This window comes from Protomyctophum parallelum, assembly GCF_964188405.1.
Source record: "Protomyctophum parallelum genome assembly, chromosome: 3".
NCBI lineage: Eukaryota > Metazoa > Chordata > Actinopteri > Myctophiformes > Myctophidae > Protomyctophum > Protomyctophum parallelum.
In genome coordinates, this window is record NC_139698.1 from 45,781,196 (window position 1) to 45,807,164 (window position 25,969).

Here is a 25,969-nt window from a genome sequence, read left to right on the forward strand (position 1 = left end):
AGCACCTGGTCCGAGGGTTTCAGTTCTGTTCTGTTTGTGCTTATCACAAATATATAACTCAAGCTAGTGTGATGTGGTTTGGGAGTGAAAAAGACACCTTTAAAAGAGCAGAAACATCTAAGCTAGACACTACTCCTTCCCTCCATTTATTCACAGTTTTGCACAGATTGTGACCAAGTACCACATAAACTGCCATTATAGGCTCATTACATTACATTATGGCAAAAACGTATGCAATGGGAAATGACCTACACTGGGGGGAATGTCAGACAGAGGTATGAAGAAGTAAATGAGCCAAAAGAGTGAAATATAACGGCACTGTATTATGTGAGTTGTGTCACAACAGCAGTTAATGGCTTTAGCGGCAATTATTAATAACAAAGAAACCTATCAATCACATGCCTAGCTGTATAGTCGTTCCCTGATACAGTTTGATAATGAATGACTGCAGGTGTTTCTCTTTATGTAATTAATAATCTAGTAATTGGACATATTCATGAGCTAGCGGATGAATTATGAGCGCAGCAGACGTCGGAGGAAAGCAGTTGTCTTAAGAAGAGACTGGCCAGGACTTGATGAGGGAACACGCCATTAATCACCGTGTTTACTGGGAAACAACATTGACGGGGCACATAAGGACGTCACGTCGTCATAAGCTGAACTTATCTCCACTCGTTTCAGAGCTAATTCTCCTCTCGTTTATTTTACAGGATGTCCAGAATGTCCAGGGTGACTGATGCAGCCATGGACCGAACTCTGGATCTCTGAGAGCCTCCCCCCGTCTCCTCTCCCTCCTTCTCCCCCACCCCCTTAACCCCTCTGGCGCTGTGGGTGGATAACCGTTGTGCGACCTGCGGGACCCGCCGCCGAGACAGTCGTCATTGACACACCCGTTCCTAGCGGGCGAGCGGCACCACCACCACCACCACCCTGCTGACCTTTTTGAGCCCTGCTCGTCCCGTCATCCTCCAGACATGACAGCGCGTTGGAGACCTGGGCACACGGGTCGGCGTCCGCCGGTGTCGCTGCCGCGTCTTTTATCCCTGCTGCTGCTGCTGGCGGGCCGGGGCTCTGCTGCCCCCTCTGGCCCGGAGTCGGACACCTGCTCCACGCTGGTCCAGAGCCGCTTCTTCGGCTTCTTCCTGTCGTCGTCGGTGTTCCCCGGCACGCCGTGCTCCTGGACCCTGCAGAACCCCGACCCGCGGCGCTACACGCTCTTCATCAAGGTCACCAAGCCCGCCGGGGGCTGCGTGCCGCGCCAGCTCCGCACCTTCCAGTTCGACTCCTTCGTGGAGACCACGCGCACCTACCTGGGCATGGAGGGCTTCGACGAGGTGGTGAAGCTGTGCGACTCCTCGGCCCCCGTCGCCTTCCTGGAGGCCAGCAAGCAGTTCCTCCAGATGAGGAAGGGGCCGCCGCGGGAGGGCGCGCCCACGGCCCCGAGCGACGACGAGTTCAAGACGGAATACCTGGTGGTGGGCAAGCGCAACCCCAGCATGGCCGCCTGCCAGATGCTGTGCCAGTGGCTGGAGGACTGCCTGGCGTCCAGCACGTCGGCGCGGCCTTGTGGCATCATGCAGACGCCGTGCCAGTGCTGGGAGCCACCGCCGCTGCTCAGGGAGGGAGACAGCTGCTACCACAACGGGGTTTACCTGGAGAACTGTTTGCCCAGCGCCAGAGACAGCGGGAGAGACAGCCAAATGAGTGGTGAGTGGAAGCGACGGCAACGAAATAAATCAGTGCAAGCGTTATGTGTATTGATGGGATCTACAATTTCGGGGTTTTTCAAGTGCTCAGAAAATGGTTTTGTTTTGTTGTCCTTCAATAAGCCGATTGGAGAAGATGAGTTTGGTGCAGTGGGTCTTTTTGGGGATTTACAGTGTTTTGGTCATTGAGATAATGGAGAGCCCTGGGACAGGCAGGTCTTAGCAGGCTCTCAAGGTTTCAGCGGATAAATATCTCCAGATAGTAAAATGGCTGATAATGTTGTGAATAGTGAGGGTAATTGTGTCACGCTGGCTTGGATGCCAGTAAAGTGCTTTGCTTAAATAACAGTAAATGGCCTTGGAGTCATTAAAAAAAAGAGTGAATGCACAGAAGAAAGTGGAAAGAAAGCACATTTGGACAAAACAGAGGTTTAGGGTTTCATCTTCTGCGGCAGTGAGCTTCACGTGACCTTGAGAGGCTGGCGCCGTGGTCGCTCCCTCTGTGGTTGGAGAGGATCAGAGGCTGATATAGGATCACTCTGGGGATGCTCAGAGCAGGGGCGTGCTGAGAGAGAGAGAGAGAGAGAGAGAGAGAGAGAGAGAGAGAGAGATGGGATGCAATGGGATGCAATGGGATGGGTAGGTGAAAGGTCCCACCCTCACTCTACCCCTCGTCAGACAGGTTGTGGCCTGACATCTCTATCCTTCCTCCAGCAGAGTTATGGCCAGAGGGAAGGTGGCCAACCCCCCTACCCTTCCTTCCTTCCTTCCCTCCTCCCTCCTTCCTTTGTTCCTTCCTTCCTACCTTCTTCCTATAGGAAGAAGGTAGGAAGGAAGGTATATATACCTTCCTTCCTACCTACCTTCCTTTCTCCTTCCCTCCTTTCCTTCCCTCCTTCCTTCCTTCCTTCCTTCCTTCCTTCCTTCCTTCCTTCCTTCCTTCCTTCCTTCCTTCCTTCCTTCCTTCCTTCCTTCCTTCCTTCCTTCCTTCCTTCTTCCCTCCTTCCTTCCTTCCTTCCTTCCTTCCTTCCTTCCTTCCTTCCTTCCTTCCTTCCTTCCTTCCTTCCTTCCTCCCTCCCTCCCTCCCGTCACCCCCTCTAATCAGCCTGGCCTTACCTTACCTTACCATCCTGCACTTCTTATGCCACCTCCTCCGCCCGGCGCCCCCCTCCTCCCCATCTCCCTCCCCGGGCTTAGTGGGCTGTCAGTAGGTGATACGGAGCCACTCCCGGGGAGCCAGCCAAGCGGAGACCATGTTGTGGTGGGTATCTCCTGTCTTATCCTCCCCCGGTCTGCTGTGTGTAGCTAATGTCCCCACGCCTGCCTTGGCTCCTCTCTGCTAGTTATCACTCTTATGCAATCCCCGCCTATGGTTCTCAACAGCAGGGGTGTGGGCCGCTTGTGCCTTGAGGTGAGAAAACAGAAAGAAAATAATTAAATATACTATATTTATGTACAGCAAGAGAGAGAGAGAGAGAGAAAGAAATACGCCGTGGTACTTGGCGTGGGTATAGATGGAAAAGCTGCTCCTGAGGTGACGGCTGCCCACACAAGACAAGCCTTCCTCCGTTCTCCTTTGATAATCCAGAATGGCGGAATCCCCTAGCACCCCCACACACACACACACACACACACACACACACACACACATACACACCCCAGTGAATGCATGGGTGATGAATGGATGGCACCAGGCAGTCGATGAATATTTGGTTGGATGGGAGACTGGGTAGATAGATGGATTGGTGGATGAAAAGGATAAAGGGAGGCCGGGTGGAGGCGACATATAATTAATTCCGTGTGTAAATAGCCGGCGGGCCTTGGGGCTGCCGCGGCTGGTGGGGACGGCTGGCTGCATGGGGAGGCCTGGTGATCTCTGGTGCTTTGCTACGGCCTAGAGCAGGATGGGACGGGATGGGAGTTGTGTGAGTGATGAGTGAAGGAAGAGGAACAGAAGTGCAAGGAGAGAGAGAGAGAGAGAGAGAGAGAGAGAGAGGTGTGGGTGGCGGAGGTGAGGGGATGCTGTGTGTTGGAAGTAACTAAATACTTACACAAGCACTGTACTTTTAACATACTTTTACTTTACTTGAGTATTATTGACAGCTTTAGCTATAGGTGCTTTGCATAATTAGATTATTATAGAAGATAGGAACCTATACTTTTAAACTTAAAGGGACATTACAACAGACTATTTTCTTTATTGTGGTTTTACTACTTTTACTTAAGTAAAACAAAGGGTCAGTACTCCCGCCACCGGTGCCTGGGGGGGGGGGGGGGGGGGTGGACCTAAAGGTGTGTGTGTGTGGTGTGGGGGGGGGGGTGGACCTAAAGGCGAGGCCAGATGGGGATAAATTGATAGTTCAGGCGTTGCGCATCCAGCTGGACCCGTCTCGGAAACCGTCACCCACCCAAGGTTCTAATGGATTCCCGTCTGTCTCAACCACCCTGCGGAGGCCAAAGATGTCCTCCTCTCCTCCCTCTCCTCTCCACACCTCCACCCCGGTGCCTCCCAGCAGCAGATGGCGGGGTCAGGCCCGCTGTCAGCCCCGCAGCTCTCACTGCTGTCCACTTTGGCCGAGGCTGCATCGCCACGCGCTGTGCATCCATGGCAGGTCAGGGTTTAAGGAGGGGAGGAGACTGTCAATAGTCGCAGGGGGGGAATGAATGAATGTGAGTGCGTGCGTGTGTGTGTGTGTGTGTGTGTGTGTGTGTGTGTGTGTGTGTGTGCGTGTGTGTCCACATGAGAGAAGTGGTTGTTCTGTGGTTTACATTTGGGGAGTTATTTGGCATACAATTAGGAACATATTCAGGTTGGTTTTATAGCATTATAGGCCTTTAGAGGTTTATTATAGGGGGTATGAGTTATGACTGATTTCTCCTTGGTTGAGCACTATTGTCGCACCGAAAAAATGGGAGCTTGTCCTGAAAGGATGTCTTAAAATGTTCCTTACAAGAATATAGCAATAGAGTTAAGATTTCAAGTTAAGGTTAGGCTATATAGACCTTTAGATAGATAGATAGATAGATAGATAGATAGATAGATAGATAGATAGATAGATAGATAGATAGATAGATAGATAGATAGATAGATAGATAGATAGATAGATAGATAGATAGATAGATAGATAGATAGATAGATAGATAGATAGATAGATAGATAAATAGATAGATAGATAGATACATCTGTTCTCAAGTGTAATGTAGCAATACAAGCATGTAAGCATATACTGTATATTTGCCCGTGTGTGAGTGTGTACAGACACATGTCATTGCCTGCCTGTCATCATGTACATGAACAGAAAGTCTGTGCACTTGTGTGTGTGTGTGTGTGCACGTGCATGCGTGCATGCATGCGTGGTGTCATCTGTGTCAGTGCACAGTTGGGAGACAACAAGAAGCTGGATCAGATTCATTTCTCACTCCACAGAGGACAGCAGGGGAGGCAGTGACTGATTAAAGCATGTGTGTGTGTGTGTGTGTGCGTGCGTGCGTGCGTGCGTGCGTGCGTGCGTGCGTGCGTGCGTGCGTGCGTGCGTGCGTGCGTGCGTGTGTGTGTGTGTGGTGTGTGTATGTGCGTGTGTGCGCCTGTGTGTGCGTGTGTGTGTGAGAGAAGGGACAGGTAGAATCAGAGGGAAGCAGCCACTGAGAGGCTGAAAAACCCCAGCTGACATGAGGAAGGACAGCAGAGGGCCAGTAATGAAAGGCTGGAATAAGAAATGGGGGAAAGACTAAAATTAATAGGGGGGAGGAAAGGGTTTGGGTGGGCAAAGGAGAAAAATATCATCACACCTCAAGGGCGCAAAAAAAAAAGAGGGAGGAAGAGCTCGATGCTAGCTCAGCGGGCAATAGAACGCACCGCACTGTCACCGCCAGTTAGAATCCACGACCCACGTGACCTTGGTGGCGTGTAGCTGTGCCATCTCTCGCTTCCTTTCTCTGTTGAACACAACAGATTACTTGAATTCAAAACAAACAGACAGATAAGCAAAAATGACGGGAGAATGAGGGGAATAAACGAAAGAATGCATGGCCCTCATGACTTGCAGTTTTCTGCAGTGTTGTCAGATGTTAAGTAAGATGAATGTTGTTGTATCTGCCGTTATCTTAAATTACTACAATCCATATAGTCCTGTATTGTGCTGATCAGAGCAATGGTCACTGACGTATGGCCGTTTCAACTGTTAAACACTGCCATATAGCACTGCTGTAGTGCCCCATATGTTTGCAATTTAGGTTATTTTTGTATGACTTTGGTCATTGTGTGCCACCATCTTTGTCTAAGTTTGAATCTTGTTGGAATGACTGTGGCAACACAAATACAAGAGAGAGCAAAGCAGCATACAGAATAACTGCCGGTCTGTGTCTTTTCTGCCCTTAGGCTTTGTTTACAGTTAAGCCATTAATCAACAAGATGTAGTTAAGCCATTAACCATTAACCAACACTATAAGCAAAAAGCATATAACGCCACAGTGGACTGATAAGCTACATTGTGTTTGACAAATGAGTTGTGCTTTTGTAGAACACTAGTTCTTGTTGTGCAGTTGCAATGCAAATGACTAATGTCTTGTCATTGAGGTTGTCCTTAAATGTGAAATATTAAAAGTCAAGGTAGATATTGCCGTCTACAACATCACAAGGTCTCTTATTGACAGTATAGATATTAGACACAGTATGTTGAAGGGATAAAGACAGACGCACATGTGCATAGCTTTGATAAGCAACAACAGCTCAGATCAATATATCAGAGAATTATACTAACCAAATTATTATAATTATACAAATTATACTATAGCCTGATTATCAGACTTTCAGAGAAGCAGTCCACTCAGCGGAGTGGGGCTATGGTTTAAAGCCAGGCTAAAATGATATTGCTATTTTTGAATTATGTTGGAAATTGACAACAAAAACAACAACAAAAGGAAAACATTTTGAAAAATGTTGAAAATATTTGAAAGGTAATTCCCCCCAAAAATAAGGACATCATGTTGACAGCGGGTGAGGGAAAGTCTCTTCCATCTTGTCTTCTTTGGCGTAATCATTTATTTTTAGCAGGAGGCAACCCATTAGTCAATGCCAGGTAGATTTTTCTAAGTGCACTGAGGATACTATAAAATATAAAATAGTTTCATATAGTCATCTAGGAACAGATGCCTCCTTCTAGAGCCTTACCAACAAATATAGTTCAGTCAGATAACTCACAAATAGATTTAACCAATTTTTATTTTAGAATACGAATACAAGTGTGCATATAATATATCTTGGCGTTCGGCTCTGCTGCAATTAAACATTAAACATAAAGACAGGGTTGGACTGAGACAAAAATTCGGCCCGGACATTTTCGCAGAATTTGGCCCAGACTGGCCCACCACAACCAGCGCTACAACCAGCGATACTCTACTTTACTTTTGGTACTTTAAGTATATTTTGATGCTGACCTCTTTTGCAGTATTGATACTTTTACTACCCATTCTGGGCGGGAACCCATCTTGGGATTCTGTACAATATGTACAGTATTAAAAAATGTATACATATTAAGTTTCCAGAAAACGTTAGAAGGCGTTTTACAGGGTTTGATGAAGTCAGAACAATATATGGAATGTCAGAACTGGTCAGCTCCATATATGGAGATCTAAGGGTGGCAGTGGGGGCAGTGTACAGGGTTTGATGAGGGCCCAGATAGGGCCGTTCCTCAATTTTCGGGCCTGTTGAGAAGGATCAACATATCAGAACAGGTCAGCTCCACTACGGGTCTAAGTTTGAGGTTTGAGGTCAGATGTAGAGTTGCTAGCCAATGTTGATGATATCAGGGATCTCCATATATGGTCTTAATATTGACCTATGGTCACATTAAACTACTCTCTAAGCTCAGAGAATCTCGCCCACACAACTTTGCTGGGAGGACTAATAGAGGTCGCCTTTATGCAGCCATTTTGGCAAAGAATATCATGGAATACTTTAATAATATAAAATTGTGTCCGACACAGAATCATTCAAATGAAAAATTTGCATAGGGCGTCTCTTACCCTGGTAGAGTATAATAAAAGCAATGCCAAGGCATTTGCACTGCCGCCCTCGAAACTTCCTTTGCCCAACGAAAATGTCATTTCTGCTGCCGCTGCATGTATATATTAAAAATAAATAAGAGTTTGTTACAGTATGGAGATATTCCTGCCCGACAACAAGTCAACAACGATATATTTTGTGCAGAGATAACAGAAAAAGGCACCAACCAAGTAAAGTGATTTAAAGTGGTTCATCGAAAAGGACTGCTGCATTAACGCACCTTGATCCATGCCCAGAGGGATTGTGGGACACAATGATGTCATTGTTAAATAGGATCGATAAGGACTGTTATCCAAAGGTTAGGTTTAGGACTCGCTTCAGTGGTGTCCGATTAGAACCTAAACCGGGATGTTTAACAGAGGTAATTGGAACGGTGGTCTTGGTGAAGCTAGGCAAGTATCTGGGTTGTCAAGCCAGGAGACACCTTGGTTCATGAGGTGTTCTTGAGTCTTGAGTATTGAGTCTTGAGTATTGAGTGTGGTGCCTTGAGTCCTGTGTCCTATGTGTGTATCCTGTATCCTGTGTCTTGCTTGGGTCCTGTATATTCTGGGGATCCTTCAGCAAGGGACGAAATCCAATGGTCGGCTGCATTGGATTTCACCCTCCCTCGGATCTGAGATGTATCATGCATGTGCGTTAGTTGGCATCTGAGGGTTTGGAAGCCAAGGGCTTTCTTCTATACTGTTCAGGTCGTCCTCATGCTGTCAGAGTGATGTTTCGTCATTCCCATTTATGGAGATCCGAGTAATGTAGCCTCGAAGGTCGGTCATGATACCAACGTAGAGAGCTTTCCTAACAGTCATATTTGAAGTCCTCACCCGGATTATGTATAATGGAGTATAATTTAGTGCCTCCTTTGTTTGCGCACGTACATACGAGTGTGTGTGTGTGTGTGTGTGTGTTTGTGTGTGTGTGTGTGTGTGTGTGTGTGTGTGTGTGTGTGTGTGTGTGTGTGTGTGTGTGTGTGTGTGTGTGTGTGTGTGTGTGTGTGTGTGTGTGTGTGTGTGTGTGTGTGTGTGTGTGTGTGCGTGCGCGTGTGTGTGTGTGTGTGTGTGTGTTACATATTTAATGTAGACGTAATTATGTCTTCAATGTCCATTCAGATTAAAAAAAGATATACTTACTAACATAATGTCTGTGTCTGTGTCTGTCTCTGTCTCTGTCTTTCTGCCTCTCTATCTGTCTCAGTGCCTACGTGCATGCATTTGTCTGTGTGTCTGTCTCTCTTTTTCTCTTGCTCTATCTCTGTCCCTGCATCCAAACGGGAGCACTGAGCAGACCAACAGCAAGATATGCACGCACGCACACACGCACGCACGAACACAGACACTGGATAAGGTCCTACAGATAATTGGGCGCCACACGCTGGTCCCTCGTGATGGACTGTGTGGGTGGCTGACAGGGTGAAAGGAACGCTGACCTGGCGCATGTGCGCGCCTGCACGTTTGTGTGTGTGTGTGTGTGTGTGTGTGTGTGTGTGTGCACGCACAAGAGAGACATTTTTTATTGCACTTTGGCCCTGCACAGCTGCTGTAGTCTAGTGGTTCTGCTGTAGTAGTTCGGAAACTTTTTAATGTCAAAGATCCCCAAATGAATGTGTGTGTGTGTGGCATGTTTTGTGCCGTATCTGTCGCATGCACTGTGTAATGCGTGTTCTGTGTAATGGGTTTTTTAGCCTTGTCTTTTACGGTCAACCACATCCGCTGCGCTCTAAATGTGAAGTTTGAAAGTTGAGACTAAGGCTCTTTGAGGAATAGCCACTCCCACACCCCCTAGAGTCTTATTTGGAATCCTTTCCTTAATGGAAGAGATGTTATGATGAAAACAATAGAAAAATACAGTAGGCCTACAGTAATAGCTACATACAGTAATATCTGTATTGTATTTATTTGTTATGAACATAATGGACCTAGATTAGAGTCTGAAATAAAGATTGATTGTATAAATAACAACAATACAAATACACACGCATGCAAAAGCTGTAACATTAACACAGCAGGCTCTTTTGGCCACAGGGAGCCTCACAACAGTTTTGGAAAGCAGTCGATCAGCTAAATTGTTTATGCTACTTTTCAGAGGTTGGCGTGAACGTTCAAGGGCTTTCTTTAGTTGCCCGGGTTAAATGTTTTGAATAATGTTTGATGAGCGGTTGCACGTTCCCTCTGGCTAACTCGTAAGATTAGCTGACCTGACGGACCGCAGGTGTGGACACAATGATCTAGAGCTTAGTCATTAGCATTTTAACGAGGTTGAAGTCACAGGCCTTTCTTGATGAAAAAAGAAAAAACACTCACACCATTGCCAATGTAAAGCTGCAATCCAGAACTTATTTGAACCACTTACACCCTCTGTTAAATCTGCAGTCCCCCAGGGCTACTGGTCTGTTGCTTTTTTCCCACTACACCATCTATTCATCGAAAACATCTCTAGCTATAACGCGTTGCATTGTGAGTGACACGTTGTCAGGTTGTAAGGTTGTAGATCGGACATGTTTTCGCAACGGTCTCTGAAGTGTCAGAAATTGTAGTAGTATTAGTAAAGTAAAGTAGAAATACCTCAAAATGGTTACTTAAGTACACTAGTAGAAGTAAATGTACTTCAACCACTGATGATGCAGTTGAAAACAGTCATTTTGTTTTTGGTAGGGGTGTAACAATACATTTTAACAGCGATACGATACGTATCACGATACAAGGTTGACGATATGATACATGGACGATATTAGTTCATTAATAGATACGATACGATTCAATGATTTAAACTTTATACAGTAACTATTAAGCAACAAAATGGCATCTGTGTGAAACAGGTGGATAGTGCAGGTTGTTTAAGGGAGAATGTATGAATATGGATATAAATGAGTAAACACAGTGATTCTCTGGCAAATACATACAGTAGAGACATTACATTTGTAGTAAGTATACGCACATGTATCGCTAGACCAAGTGTAGCGATATTGAATGGAAAAGTAATTAAATCCCTCTTTTTATTTTTTCTTCTTCTTAAAATCGCAAAAATAGTAGTACTTTATTTGGAATCGATACGATACAAATGCACGACATGCAACTTAACGACTGCAGCCTTTCTTTTGGAACCTTAACTAACCTAGCAGGTTAGACTGTCTCTCCTTCCTCTGGGCGTTAACTAACCTATAGCAGGTTAGACTGTCTCTCCTTCCTCTGGGCGTTAACTAACCTATAGCAGGTTAGACTGTCTCTCCTTCCTCTGGGCGTTAACTAACCTATAGCAGGTTAGACTGTCTCTCCTTCCTCTGGGCGACGTGCAGCGGACATGCAGCCATGGCCTATCTCAGGTCTCCACTTGAAGCAGCTTGAGGCTTTATTAAACATTCATGTTTTAATTAAGCCGTTTTACCACTGATACTTACTGCACGATGATAAAAGAGGCCCTGCAGGTTGGAAAGGCTATAATGCACAATGCCGTGTGTGTGTGTGTGTGTGTGTGTGTGTGTGTGTGTGTGTGTGTGTGTGTGTGTGTGTGTGTGTGTGTGTGTGTGCGCGCACGTGTGTGTGTGTGTGTGTGTGTGTGTGTGTGGGGGGGGGGTTCCAGTGTATTCTTGTGTGTCTCAGTGCATGCACGCGTGTGCGTGCGTGCGTGCGTGCTTGAACCGCGCTGTGTCTTCAGAAGTGTAAAACCTTGTAGGTCATTAATTTCCCGCCATAAAGAAGAGTGCTTTTGGATTATAAAGGAAAGAGCAGCAGAACATTTTCTTTTGTCAACACCCGCCACCTCGCTGCGGAGCTCATCGCTCATGTGCGGCTAGCCGATAACAGCCAGGCGCTGCATGGAAGCTATCGCTAGGCGCCAGGATGGGACTATAGGAGCTCCTCTGTCTCTGTGCTCTGACAGGCTCTGACAGGCAGTGGTGGTAAAAGTAAAAGTACATTTAATTCAAGCATATACTGCACTTAAAGGTATATTCAGTGATTTCACTCAAAAAACCTTAGGTTTCGTTTTTGGCTGTGGGACCCAGCCTTTCGTCCAATCAGGATAGAGAGTCAAAAACGAAATCTAAGGTTTTTTGACCCCCAGGGGTTAACTGGGGACAGGGAGGAACTCCTTATATGGTCAGCACACTCTATAGTAGGGAGGATTATCACAACAAAACAAAAAAATAAGTGATATTTGAATTAAGTGAAATCACTGAATATACCTTTAAAGGACGACTTCACCCATTTTCACATAATTAGCCCTTCGCTAAATCCCACCCCAAAAAGCGATTTTCCAATGCCAATCCAAATAGTTTAGCAACTGTTGCTGTGCAGGTCAAGCTTTGGCCACCTCATAGCTCTCAATGTTATTTTATGTTATATATATACACCTCATAGCTCTCAATGTTATTTTATATATATGTTATATATATACACCTCATAGCTCTCAATGTTATTTTATATATATGTTATATATATACACCTCATAGCTCTCAATGTTATTTTATATATATGTTACGGTATATATATATACACCTCATAGCTCTCAATGTTATTTTGCATGGCTGTGTTATTGAACATTTACACGGCTTAACGTCGGGAAAGTTACACGACCCAGGCAATAATACTAATGACCGTAGTCTTACCGTGCAACATGAAAACTCCTGTCGGGCGGTCGTTAAAAGTTGATTTATCCCTCTGTCATTTCCTCGTATGTCTAGTTTATTTAAATAATGTCATGCAAATTTGCCCATGCAGTGCATAGCGTAGTGCAGGCCTGGTTGACTAGATTTAGAAGACATTTAGAAGATTTTGCTTCTGAAATGATCCATTATTTATATGGAGAAATCCCATCATTTAACATGCATCTCCATGGATGAGAAGGACAGCTTGACCTGTCTCTTTGCTGCTAACGTGCATATTGGACAAGGAAGGTTGGCGAGGGACAGCGAAGGGCTAATTGGTCCTCGCTAACTGGTAGCCTACCGTTTTTCCCTACTCTGTCTGTTCATAAACCTGTCTGCCACTGATATCATCGTTAGGTAGATTTATTGTTCCCAACAAGATTAACGATTTTTTTGAGGGGTGCTAGCCCCTCCTATGTCCACAATGTTTTTATGTGCACAAACTTTGTCCTACTTACTTACTTACTCCTCTTCGTCCCCGGACATAATGCTTCAATGAGCGCTCTCCATTTCATCCGATCCCTGGCAGCATGGTGCTCCTCTCCCCAGGACAGGTTCATCTGATCCAGCTCCTGCGTCACGGTTCTGCGCCAGGTGGTTTTGGGCCTCCACAAACATTTAATTATGTATATATGAATAGAGACGGCACCCAGAGGAAACCCTGAGGCGAAATGGACATAGTGGCCGAATTTCTCATTGCAGCTCAAGCCAGCGCTGCTCCGTTGACTATCATTGCGCACGTTCATGTGTTTGAGGCCATGACACGTGAACGAATGTTTCATACGTGAACGCGCACAAACGGCACAATGATAGTCAACGGCAGCGCGTTCATGTGTTTGAGGCAAATCCATCCCAGAATGCACTCTGTTCCTACCAGGAAGGAGGAGTGAAATCACCTCATGCGCTTTTGAGCAACTTAATGCAAGTGGATGGGAGGAGAACTCGGGTGTCTTCTCTATTCATATATACTCTATGGTTAATTCCCATGAATTGAGAAGAGCTGACCAGAGCCTTTTGTGGTGGTTCTCGACAACAGGCCACTGCACCTGTAGAACGCGTGTGTCATTGAAGTCGGTGGGGCGAATGGTTCTCAAGTTAGGTGGATTACAGACGTAGACACACACCCACATACCCTACATATCTTAACAAGAGGTAAACTAAGTTATATTTTAAACATTCTCTCTGGTGTACACTGCAAGAGTTGGAGTTCAGTTTATATTATTCTTGTATATAGTTTTGCCTTGGTCTCAGCAAGTATTGAATTATTGGCTCAGGAAACAATCTCCATGCATTCAAGGTTTCGTGGGGTGACCGAAAACAATTATTTTCGAGTATTCCTTTTTGACGTGCTTTTATTTGAATATTTCCTAGTGTACTTTTGACTCCACTACAAATATTTGAGAAGCTTTAGTACTAGTTACACATTTTAAAAGTCTTCGATAAACACTTGTGAGAAACTGCATGCATAATGCATACTATTACTTTTGACACTTTGACAATTTTGTCAACAATTAAAAACTACACTAAAATGTTAGGGAGGGACTGGTGGAGAATACGAGTCAACAAAGAACACCAGTAGTTTTACGCCTGCATGCCAAAATACATACATCATATGTTACGTTTACTCAAGTAGAAGTAGTAATAGTTGAATGCAGGACTTTTACTTGCAGAGTATTTCTACATTGTGGTGCTGTTGCTTTAGTTTAACTTCTCCCAACACTCTCTGACAGGCGGCTCGCCACAACTCCATCCAATCTCTCACTTGCACGCTGCCTGTCGTATTTTTCTACACTCCGTTACACACTTTGTGCTGCAGCTCTGTGCAGTTTAACGGCTGTGCTCCTGAAGAGTGTATCTCTCTGTCCCCAATCTTATTGGAAATCTTTTCCCCCTCTGCAGACCACTCTGTTATCACAGCACTGTGTGTGTGTGTGTGTGTGTGTGTGTGTGTGTGTGTGTGTGTGTGTGTGTGTGTGTGTGTGTGTGTGTGTGTGTGTGTGTGTGTGTGTGTGTGTGTGTGTGTGCGTGCTGCGTGCGTGCGTGCATGTTCCTTATATAGGCCACATCCTGGTACAAATTCTGGACAATCAACCCAGGTGATTAATTAAGGAAGCATGAGTAAAAACAATTTGAAACTCCAATGACATTTTACTGCATTTTCACAATGTTATGGTTGGATTGCATGAAAGCTCCGGTTCTCAAACTTTTTTAATCTCAAAACCCGCATAATGCTGAGAGTATACAAATGGAACCAAATGGACCGGTATACTCTCTCAGAGTTTCAGACCTCAGGGGTCCACTTGGAACCCCTTCAAGGCACCCTGAGGGTCCCTGGACCCCACTTTGAGAACAAATGAGACTAAGTCTATGCAAAACAAATGTGTGTATGTGCGTGCGTGCGTGCGTGCGTGCGTGCGTGCGTGCGTGCGTGCGTGCGTGCGTGCGTGCGTGCGTGTCCGAGTCAATGTGTCTTCAAGGATATTTAAAGAAGAAGAGTGAGTGAGAGAGTGCTCTGGTTTCTAAAGCGGTCTCCTTGGGTGTGAGTGCTAGCTAGCAGTCCATTTAATGGTCGTCGGAGGCGCTCTCTGCCTTTCTTCACGTTGATGACAAAGACGATGAAGATGAATTGCCTCGGGTCTGACCGCAGTGTGTGGCTTTTTACTGCCGGCGGGGTCCTGAGAAGGAACGGAGTGATTCATTGTCAGTGTATAACTGTATGTGCGCTGCATGGTGTCTGCGTGGGCACACACGTGCAGTGAGCACACAGTCACACATACACTTTGCTCACTCGCTCTGCCGTGTATCTGTGAATGTGTGTGTGTTTGTGTATCTGTGAACGTGTGCGTGTACATGTGCATGTGTGTGTGTGTGTGTGTGTGTGTGTGTGTGTGTGTGTGTGTGTGTGTGTGTGTGTGTTTCGGTTGTGTTTGTGCAGACCTCTGTGGCCTTGTTAGAAGTAGGCAGCAGTGCCTCTGCAGGGGGGGCTGTAAAGGCGGCTCTCCTTGGTACCATCACCTGGAATGACACCCAGAGGTGATAGCACATACCCACACTCTCACAAACACACACACACACACACACACACACACACACACACACACACACACACACACACACACACACACACACACACACACATTCACATTCACATTCATTCATGCACACAAACATGCAATGAGCAGGGTTCAGCCAACGCTGCCAGGTCTGTAGTGGAAGAGCTCATTAGTGCCGACATGTCCCATGTGGTATACTGTAAACAAGTTTAACACACACCACACACACACGCATGCACACACGCACGCACACATGCATGCAGGGTATGCGCATATACACATGAAGGGCACTCGCATACGCACACACATGCATGCAGCAAATTGGCTCAAAGGTGCATGGCTATCATGTCATAAGAAATCTATGATGTCAGTCAATGATGTATCTATGATGACATATGACTCCAAATGTGGGCAAGGGTTGAGCCTGATCTGAGCTCCTTTGACTTCCATACATAAATATTGTATTTTATAAGTCTAAAACATAAGACAGGACATAAATGATATTCTTGGAGGCAAGTCTGTGGCCTATACGGCAGCAGGCATAAGTTTGGCACATGTATATGTCCAGCGGTTTGTGAGAATAGCGGCGCACGCACGCACGCACGTACGCACGCACACATACAGACAAACTGACCCTATCATCATAGACAGCTATAGGCTCTTGCCACGCCTTAGAAAAACAGACGTGTTTCTCAGGAGACAATGTAGGGCGATGATAACAAGTGAAAACACAAAAAAACAAAAAAACAAACATGAACTTGTCAATGCCTGCAGGTTGCCATAGAACATGGTATATTGGTGGTCTGTGTCCTGCAGCAAAGCTCAAAAATAGAACAGTGTTGTGAAAGACGTGTCAACAGCTTTAGATGTGCCCGATTGACGCCTCCAGTGTGTCTGTGGATGTTGTAAACAATGGGTGCATTTCTTGATGCAAGAAATGGCAAGAAATATGCAGTGTTCATGTATGTTTGTTTCTATTTGTCAGAGCCTTTAGTCCACAGGTTCTCAACATGGGGTCTGAGTTTGCATGTTCTCCCCGTGTCCCCTAGGGTACGTACCCTCACAAAAACATGCAGTAATCCTGGTCTCTAAACTGCCTCCCCCTGGCCAGCCGGGGCACCTGATGGAGGGGAAAGGAACTGGTTGGAATAACGTGTTCCTTCCACGCGCTACGTCCAACCAGGGAAACTCCCCCCTGTCAGGTGTAAAGGAGCAACTTGGACACTCAAGCATGAAGGAAGCATGAGTTAAGTCCGTTGCTCTCCCCAGGTTGGCGGAGGGTGTGTAGAGCCCAGGATCACATTAGATGATTGACACAGGGGTGAAAAATGGGTTACAAAATCGTGGGATAAAAAATATATTAGAAAAAAGAAAACATGGGGTCTGGGGACACCCTGGTGACCTTCAGGAGGTTCCACGGGCTCCTTTGCTAAATGATTCGTTGAAACACACAGTTCGTACACTGTGTGTGTCTCATAGGAGGGCTGTGGGCAGTTTAGAAACCGTCTTCCAGTGACATCATCATTAGGCAGAGTATTTTTTAAACAAGATTTTTTTTACAAAAATGTTTAGATTTTCATTATCGTGAGCTTCCATTTTCGCATTGCAACTTTTCAGGACTAGAAAGCCTGCAGTTTTTATTAGCTTGTATTCCCCATCGATGATGTCACTGGAAGACGGTTTCTGAACTGCCCACAGCCCTCCTATGAGAAACAGACCGAGTAGAAAAGAATTGCGCCAATGTTTTTCATGATTATTAGTGAGGACCTATTATATGAAGATAGGTTGAAAAGTGAAGGTTGAAGGTTGAAGTGGTCCTTTAATGCATTGTAATCACTGTTAAAATGGATTATACTGTCATGTTATAAGCATAGACTGTAAAAAATATGGACAAAGTGCTCCGCGGGTCTAACATGAACGTGAAATGAAGCCTGTCAGTCCTTGAATTGTACATCGCCATCTTTCTAGATCCGTTTGGGCCCAGCTGGCCCATTGGCTGGCCCAGACAACGAGGCGGGACTTCCCCCCTTCTTCTCCGTTGGTTTTTACTTTGACTCGAGTGGGTGGGGAATCCCGATCATAGACTGTAACGGTAGCCACGCCCCTCAGAACATACGCGACTTTATGGTCATTGTTTTATAAATGGGACCATAATTTACCAAAAAGAATATTATGACATTAGAAATGAGATTTTAAACTAGTGACTGGAAGCAGAAAGTATTCATGACCATGTTTATTAAGGTAATACAGTCTAGGTGAAGTTGGGCCCAAATACATGGACTTCTATGGGGCTATGGGTTTTTTTGGGCCCAATGACAGCGCCACAACAGGCCATTATATGAACTTTCAGGAAATCCCGATTTCCTTAGAAGCTTCACAAAATATCTGTCTGACTGCCCCCCTGGTTATAAGTCACTATAAGTGGTTATTTGTTGCTTTAAAGGGTTATTAGTGACTTTATACGTCATTATAGAATGCTTTATAGTGTGTTATGATTATTGTTAAGTATTATGAGCATGAATGAGTTATTATTATAACTATAATACTTATATAGTGTTATAAGCAGTTAGATTAGAATACATAATAAGTATGTTTATAATAGCAATTTTACCAGATGAGGAGTACTGTGGAGAGTGGGTTTAAGTTGGACGTCTGTAGCCTCATTCATATCGAACTGCCTTACATTATTGATTGTACGTACTCTCTGCCATTTGGAGCTGGTGGAAAATGACTTCAGCCTGGTCACAATAGGTCACTGCTCCAGAATGAGTGGACTATTCAGTGTTTTCATAATGCTTTCTCTTCTGCGTGCTGCTATTCAGCAAGCATATTTTGTGTATTCTCAAAACAAATGGATACAATGCGGGTGACAGTGGCGTCTAAGATGCAATGAAAAAGAGGGCAGGAGTTTTAAAATGAGTGTTTTCTTCTACTTTCACTCTGTTGTGTTGTTGTTGTTGTTGTTGTTGGCTTAGATAGCATTTGACACAGACTTATAGCATGTTATGTAGACAGCACTATAATTGTATTGTATATAGTCATAGCACGCCATAGTACATATGTATAGCATAGTAGTGAATATGTATAGTTTATTATGTATAGTGTATGTATAGTTTCATCATATAGATATTCCACTGTTACCTTCTTAGCTTACGCATGTCTCATGATAAATGCTTTTATGTGATGTATTCCCATGCTTTTGTTCTTGCTTAAATGTAAGTCGCTCTGGATTAAGAGCGTCTGCTAAATGCCTAAATTGTAAATTGTAATTGTGGAAGATAACCTATAGATCAAGGCTCTGGGCCTTTTTTTTAGATTATCGTTTTAGGTATTTTCTATTTTCACTATTTCACAGAGAAAGAGAGAGAGCAAAGGGCCTCGGGTCAGATTGGAAGTTGGAATGCGGGCCGGCTGCAGCTAGGACTGTGAGCCTTGATATGGTACACAGTACACACTCCACCTGGAGAGTTTTATCAGAGTGCCTCAATTTCTCAATACCTTTTCAAATAATCCTGCCTTGTCAGAACAATGTTTTGACCCGGCATTTAGTCGCTCTCTTGTTAAATGTCAAACACTGTTGAGACGCCAGCAAACATCAGTATAGAAGTATGTTGGTCCTGAATGAAATCAAAGCTGGGAGTGAAGATTTGAGGCAACCTTTTTGACTCACCGTCCATTGTTAGAGTCCTCGTACTGTTTGCTGTCACTGTCACGTTGTACTCAGTGATGGACGGGAACAAAGCACAACATTTTGTTTGTGTTCTGTAAGTTTAAAGTTACATACATTGTTTTTGTATCTGCACTTTACTTGTGTACTTTGACTTTGACTTAATTTCATTTTCAAAATGAATTTGCTTTTTGGATGAATCAGCAGCATCTATGCTTTGTGAGCTTGCACATCTGCCATTTTCATTATTATTATTATTTTTAATTTCTGAAAAATCTTTACATTATTTTGGAAACCTTCTACATTCCAATGCAGCGGTGCTGTGATTAAAATAATTACAATAATAATAATACTTACGTTGCAATTAGTGCATTGAAAGCACTGTCATTTTATTTGACCATGCAGGAGTGAGTGCTGGGATTGATTTCTACCACTGGGTAGAAGGCGGCGTGGATAAAATCACAACAGTTGTGAAGATTCTATGTCACCTTTTGACTGCAGTCCTTTTTGTTTTAGAGCCTGTTGGTTGTCACGGTTGTAGCCTACTTACTGTACGGTGCATTATAGTGCCTCGTCTAGACATTGCCTCACGGGAACGTTCTTCCTCCTATACAGAAGATGCCAGAGAGCTAATAGACACATCATATCTTCCTCTGGATGTTTGCGCTTGATGTGTCATCCTGTGCCTGTGTACGCCGTGTACCCTGGGGATGTCACATCTTAGTTTGGTGTAGCCAGAAAAATAGCATCCCTCTCCACAGCTGCAGGCAGCCTTGGTGCAGATTACTCCTGTGTCCTCTGTGTGAACATCGTCTTACGTTTTTCTCGCCACGATCTCTGGGCCTACATGTGTCACGATTTTGTCAGCTGTTGGGTTACCGAGAACAAGCAGCCACTGTTCTGTGTGTTTGCTCTGCGTATATACCTCCCAGAAGATTTCCCACAGTGTGTGTCTGAATTGGGTCTATTGTTTTCAAGTCTATCTCTCTGATCTCCAGAATGATCAACTTTCTTTACAAAGATGCAGTCTTTCCTTAGCTGCCTGTGACTGGATGTCCCGATCATGTATTTTTGCTCCCGATCCAATTCCGATCATTTGATTATTGAGTGTCTGCCGATCCCGATTTTTCCCGAACCGATTATTAAATTTTTATAGAACACGTTTATGGCATATCACAATAGTAGGCCTACAATATCCAAAATCACAGACAATGTCCAGTCTTATATCATGATATGGATATAATATTGATACTAGGGATATCCTGATCAGGTGTTTTTGCTCCCGATCCGATCATTTGAAAATTACATGACCCTGATTTCCGATCCCTGATCGGATCGGGACAACCCTACCTGCATGTGACCACTCAGAAAGTATTCCCGCTCAGTTTATTGGGCAGTCTGTCAGTCAGTCTGTCCGTCAGTCAGTCTGTCAATCAGTGGTCAGTCTATCAGTCTGTTGTTCAGGTTTGGCCTATTATATATTTCTCTCCGAATTATTCTAGTGCAAATAAAGAGCTGGCTTTACCATATTGTGGATTGCGTCTTTTTTTGTCACACGTACTGTGTTTCTTTGTCAGGAGAATTAACACATGCTCCAGTTGATATCAAATGTGTCCAGCTCTTAATCTGACAATGTTGTCATGTTAGTTTTGTAATTCATTACACTGATCCATTCGTCACAATGCCCATAGGGCAAAAAATTATAATATTGCAAACATCCACAAAATACTCATTTTCAGTATCGTTTGGTCTAAAACAGCTGAAAGGACTTCAGGTTGTTGTTTCGTGGTGTCTAATGCGTTGGCAGGTGGGCGAAAATCTGAACTGTTACTTTGCCAGTGTGACCTGCTGATTGTGGTCAGAAATGGTGGATAGAAGCTTTTAATCCACCTTCTGCCTCACTGTCGTTTAAAAAGAAAGTGAAACCGTCTCTGTGCTGTTAGTTGTCACCACTGTACTTTTGAGATAAATTGAGAATGTTTCATTCTCTGGATGTTTGTGCTTGATTTGTCATTTTAAGCTCATGCCACACTGTGTGTCAGGCAGGGCTCAGGGGTTTTGATAGGCATGTCTGTTCTCAACTATATTGTTTATGCCCGCCTCCTTGTTTCCCACCTCACCTGACCTGTACCTTGTCCTTAATTTCCCTGGTGTTTGCCTGTCTATCTAAAGTCTAAACCCTGCCTCTTCCGCAGTTCTGTGGTTAGTCTTTGTATGTGTGAACCATTGTGTTTGGCCCATGTCCCCTCATGCCATTCTTGAAGTGTCTTTTGCACTTTGCCTCCTGTGATTTTGAGGATTTTGTGTTGGACTTCATGCCATTTAAAGACCTTTTTAGTTTTGTAATTGTGTTTTTTGTCAATTTTGTCAAACATTGATCTTCTGGGATTTTGAGATTGAAAAAGGAAAAAACTCCCACACACTGTCTTCACATGCAGTGAAATAGTTTAAGGGAACAGCACCGTTTGGCCATATACGACCTTCATTAGGCTATCTTTAGGGATTTTGAGATAAAAGTTATTCTTCATTTCTGGAATTGAATATTTTTCTGCCTCTACACCTGAGGTATCATCCATTTTGAGAACACTTTGAGTAGGCATAAGCCTTGGCTTCAGCCTACACCTTTTCGGTGCCACTTTTATAAGTGGATCCAACCGCATGTATATAGATTTATGTGTACAGTATGTATACATGAATATGCATATGTATGTGCTCCCTTTGTTCTTTTAAAAACACAGAATAAACTTACCTACCATAGTTTTGTCCTGCCAGCCTGCCAGCCTGCCAGTGCTGAGGCTGGGTTTTCTCCCCAGTCCTGACACTGTGAATGTCACGGATAGGCCGTATAGAGATTGGTTTTTCACCCTGTCTGTGTGTGTATGTCCATCTGTCTGTGTAGAGCTAATCTGTGTGTTCCGACATACTAACAGTCCACGGTTAGTTTTAACATGCCACAAGTTAGTTGTAACCTGCCACGCATGTCGGGAGCCACAGGTTAGTTGTAACCGGCAGCGCATGTCAGGAGCAACGGTGTACTAATGCCTGTTGGATTGTTAGTATGTCTAACCAACATATGCACTGCGACCAGACAGCTATAGTATAAGCCACTCGGTCAGTTTGTCGGTCAGTCATGGTTGGCCTTAACCTGACTCCACCAGCTGGTGGCATCCGTGAGTTCCTCCTCCTGCTCCCATCTGGTCCCTCTCGTTGTTGTCAATCATGTGGCTATGGCTAACCCGTTGCTAACCAAACAAACACAGCCAACGAGTGCATGTAAAAGCGGTAAAATATGTCGGGTATACATTTATGCAGATGCTGCTTGTACACATCACTTGTCAGAGTCTTAAATGTCTTTGTCAGGCAAATTAACACATTGACCAGTTGATTTTGAAACGTATCTATCTCTTCCCCTGGCAATGTTTGTTTTTCATTACACTGATCCATTCATGATGAGGCCCACCCGCAACATCACAAACATTTCACGTTCCAGACGACTTGATTGTTGTGATTCTGACCCTATAGAGGTTCAAGAAGCTGCTCACAGCATCGTTTGGTATAGAACAGCTGCAAGGATTACACCCTCCCGCCCACCACCAACGCACACACGCACGCATGAAACGCACGCACGCACGCACGCACGCACACACACACACACACACACACACACACACACACACACACACACACACACACACACACACACACACACACACACACACACACACACACAGTTATACACATGTTGGCCTTGATGCAGTATTTAGTGGAGTGTTCTAAGTGTATTATTTGTGTTTTTGCTTTTGTTTACTTTCTATACATTAGGTCTGGTTCACCCACAAATGTAACATGCAAATTACGTACATTTTGCTGCATCTACCGCTCAGGGCCTATAGGATCTATAGACTATAGAAACCTACTTAATTGATGTATTATTAATGTATGCTGATATGGTTTATCAGGTATAGTTTTTGCTCATTGACTTTTTTGGAGTAAATATGGCACAAGTTAGCCTTTTGTGACATATTTATATATATATATTTTGCAACTTTTGATCTGTTTGTCTCTCCTAGGCAGTAGGCACCATGTCTCAAGATATTCCTTCAGGTCTGTTCTCATATAGTAGGCTACTTTATCTCGCTTTGTCTGTCTCTCTAGGCTACATTTTCTCAACCGGGCCAAACATTTGGCAGTAGCCCCGTGTCCACATAGCAGACACACTCGAGTCCAAATAGCTATCTTGCGGGGCAGTTCATTTGAATGAAAAGGCTGTTGGATAACAGGCAAGCCTGAGGACTATGTCCTATGCGTGCAACAGGGTCACTGCAGCACTGCAGAAGTGAGGGGGGTGAGAGAACCTGGGCCTCGACAGGCCCGTCCACGGTTCTGCATAAACTCATCATGCCATTTAATGCATGTTCCAACTTAAGGCCCTTTGTCTTGTTGCCCGCTGCCAGATCAAACCCTGCGTAGCAGAAACCCTCAGCGTGACTCAGAGAAAGTTTAAAACGGGACCGTCATTTGGGTCCCTTTTTTCTCACTCCCAAAGTTAAACAACGCAGAGGAATTCACTGTGCAGGTAGATCCTGACCTCTGCCCACCCCCGCATAACTCATTCTCTCTCTCTCTCTCTCTCTCTCTCTCTCTCTCTCTCTCTCTCCCTGTACTGTGAGTCACAGTGCAGTCACCATCCCACGCTATGTTTTGAGACAAGGGCCTCTGATGTATGGGAGCATCATGAAGCGTGGGGAGAATCGACCGCATTGCTCCGTTAGGCCAGTGATGGTGACTGTGTATGTGTGTGTGTGTGTGTGTGTGTGTGTGTGTGTGTGTGTGTGTGTGTGTGTGTGTGAGATAGAGAGAGAGAGAGAGAGAGAGAGAGAGAGGGAGTCGCTGAGCGCTGGACCAGAGGAGAAGGTTTGAGGACGGGGGTGGACAAAATTCTCAGAGAAGCAGCGTGAGGCATGCAGGGCTGAGTGAGGGGGTGGCCATTCTGCTGGAGTCCACAGAGGAAAGAGGCTCTGCGGTCCTCGCAGTTACCATAGGAACCCTTCCGTGCAACACCCGGGCAGGGCGCGGAGGCGTGCCTCGTACGTCAACAACCTGTAAACAACTCCTCCGGCTAGAGCCTCGCCCCGTCTCTCTCCGTCTGTTGTCTTTGTCTTTGTGTTTACTTTTGGAAAAGACGTGACCGGCGAGATCTTAAATGACTAAATGCTTGCCGGCTTACGTCGGCGCCACACGATACGTGGGTTGCAGCATATGCGCAAGCAGGCTTTTCCTTTCTCATTGGTATTCGCCTTTTTCTTTATTTAGTCTGGCGGCGGGCGTTTTCGAGGTGAAAAGGAAAAAGAAGAGAAATAAGAAAAGAAAAATCTAACTTTTCCCTGCCTGCTCATCAGACAGAGGGGGTGGGCCTACAACACCCATCTGATCCCTATAGGGAAGGACTGTTTCAGGCTTTCCCTTATCGCTGCCTCTGAAGCGGGGCATCCATCTTCGGAATTGAAATGTCTGCTTGGCTGACCTGCACCTGAAACCAAAGAGAGCCCCCACCCCACATGATGTGTATTTATAGACAACGGGTTGGAGCGGAGGGGCTAAGTCCTGAGGGCTTTCCACGAGGCTTGGGGACGGCGGTTTGCGGCGCCATCGTGCATGGGCTCCGGGGGTCAAAGAGGAGGCCGGGGTATCGTTGCGTGGCCTCATGCACCTGCCACAAGCATGAGAGATTGATCGCGGAATCAGAATGGACGATTGAAGTCAAACCCCCATCCTCCCGCAACACACACACACACATGCGCGTGCCAAACACGCACACATAATTACAGGCGTGTTCTCCTTTCATTTCTGTGTTCAACGCCGGCGTCCCACCTGGCTGCTTCTCCATGAGTCTGTCAGATTTTGACATCAGAAGGGTTCTCTGGTTCACCCCAAACTCTCAGCGTAAGGTCAGATCCGGGGGGAGGGGCATGTTAATAATGTGGGTGACAGCGGGGACAATGTCATCCATGGACGTGGCAGGGGTCCTGATTAGGTGCTGGGTGCGCACCTGAGTTAAACTTCCTGCCTCGGGGAGGGTGGTTGATCGATGGGATGGGATCGTACGAGGGAGCCTGTTCAAATATTTATCTAGAGCAGGATACGGACTGCAGGCACTGGATTAGACCTGTGGGATTTTATACCAATGATATTGAGAGAGGGAGAGAGAGAGAGAGAGAGAGAGAGAGAGAGAGAGAGAGAGAGAGAGAGAGAGAGAGATTACAAAACACATGATGACAAAACACAAATTGGCAACATGATATGTACCAGGAATTCCATGTCAGCGGCTCATTGTCTCTGTCGTGTGGAAACCTCATATGTCCAAAACGGTTACTTTTCACAATTCAAATAATTAAAAATAAATATATATAGCACTTTATATGCTTTTGTGTGACGCGGCAGTGTGATCAAGTAGGTTGTTCATTTACGAAGAAACACAAAATGTTAGAATACTATATGGAGACAAGAGGTTCCTGCAGGACAGCAACGATCTATTCTTTCAAGATGTCAATATGCCTACTCTGATTTCTGAAGGTGTCAGGTTACCACATTAGGACCGTGATAGGCTTGACCTGTTGGTGACATCATCACACATCCTCCTGGTGACATGCAACTCAGAGTACATAGAAAGCTCTCCCTCAGGGGAACAAGATCATAATATTATGTTCTGCTTAACATTCTGCTTTCAAGACCACTTAAGAAATATAGGGGAAAATATATAATTATATGTTTTTGAGTACACTTTAAAGGACAAATTAGTTCATGTTTTAGGTTGCTATTAGAGAAAGTATAACATTTTTACGT

General features: G+C 45.0%; 1 protein-coding gene across 1 annotated transcript in view; it reads left to right on the forward strand.

Moving 5' to 3' along the window:
• Positions 1 to 974: 974 nt before the first annotated feature.
• adgrb1a (adhesion G protein-coupled receptor B1a) overlaps positions 975 to 25,969 on the forward strand; it is a gene marked incomplete at its 5' end in the record, with an annotated part of 84,815 nt that continues 59,820 nt past the window's right edge. Inside the window, one exon of the mRNA XM_083762177.1 lies at positions 975 to 1,707. Within this exon, the coding sequence (XP_083618303.1) occupies positions 975 to 1,707 (733 nt within the window). The remainder of the gene's footprint in view (positions 1,708 to 25,969) is intronic.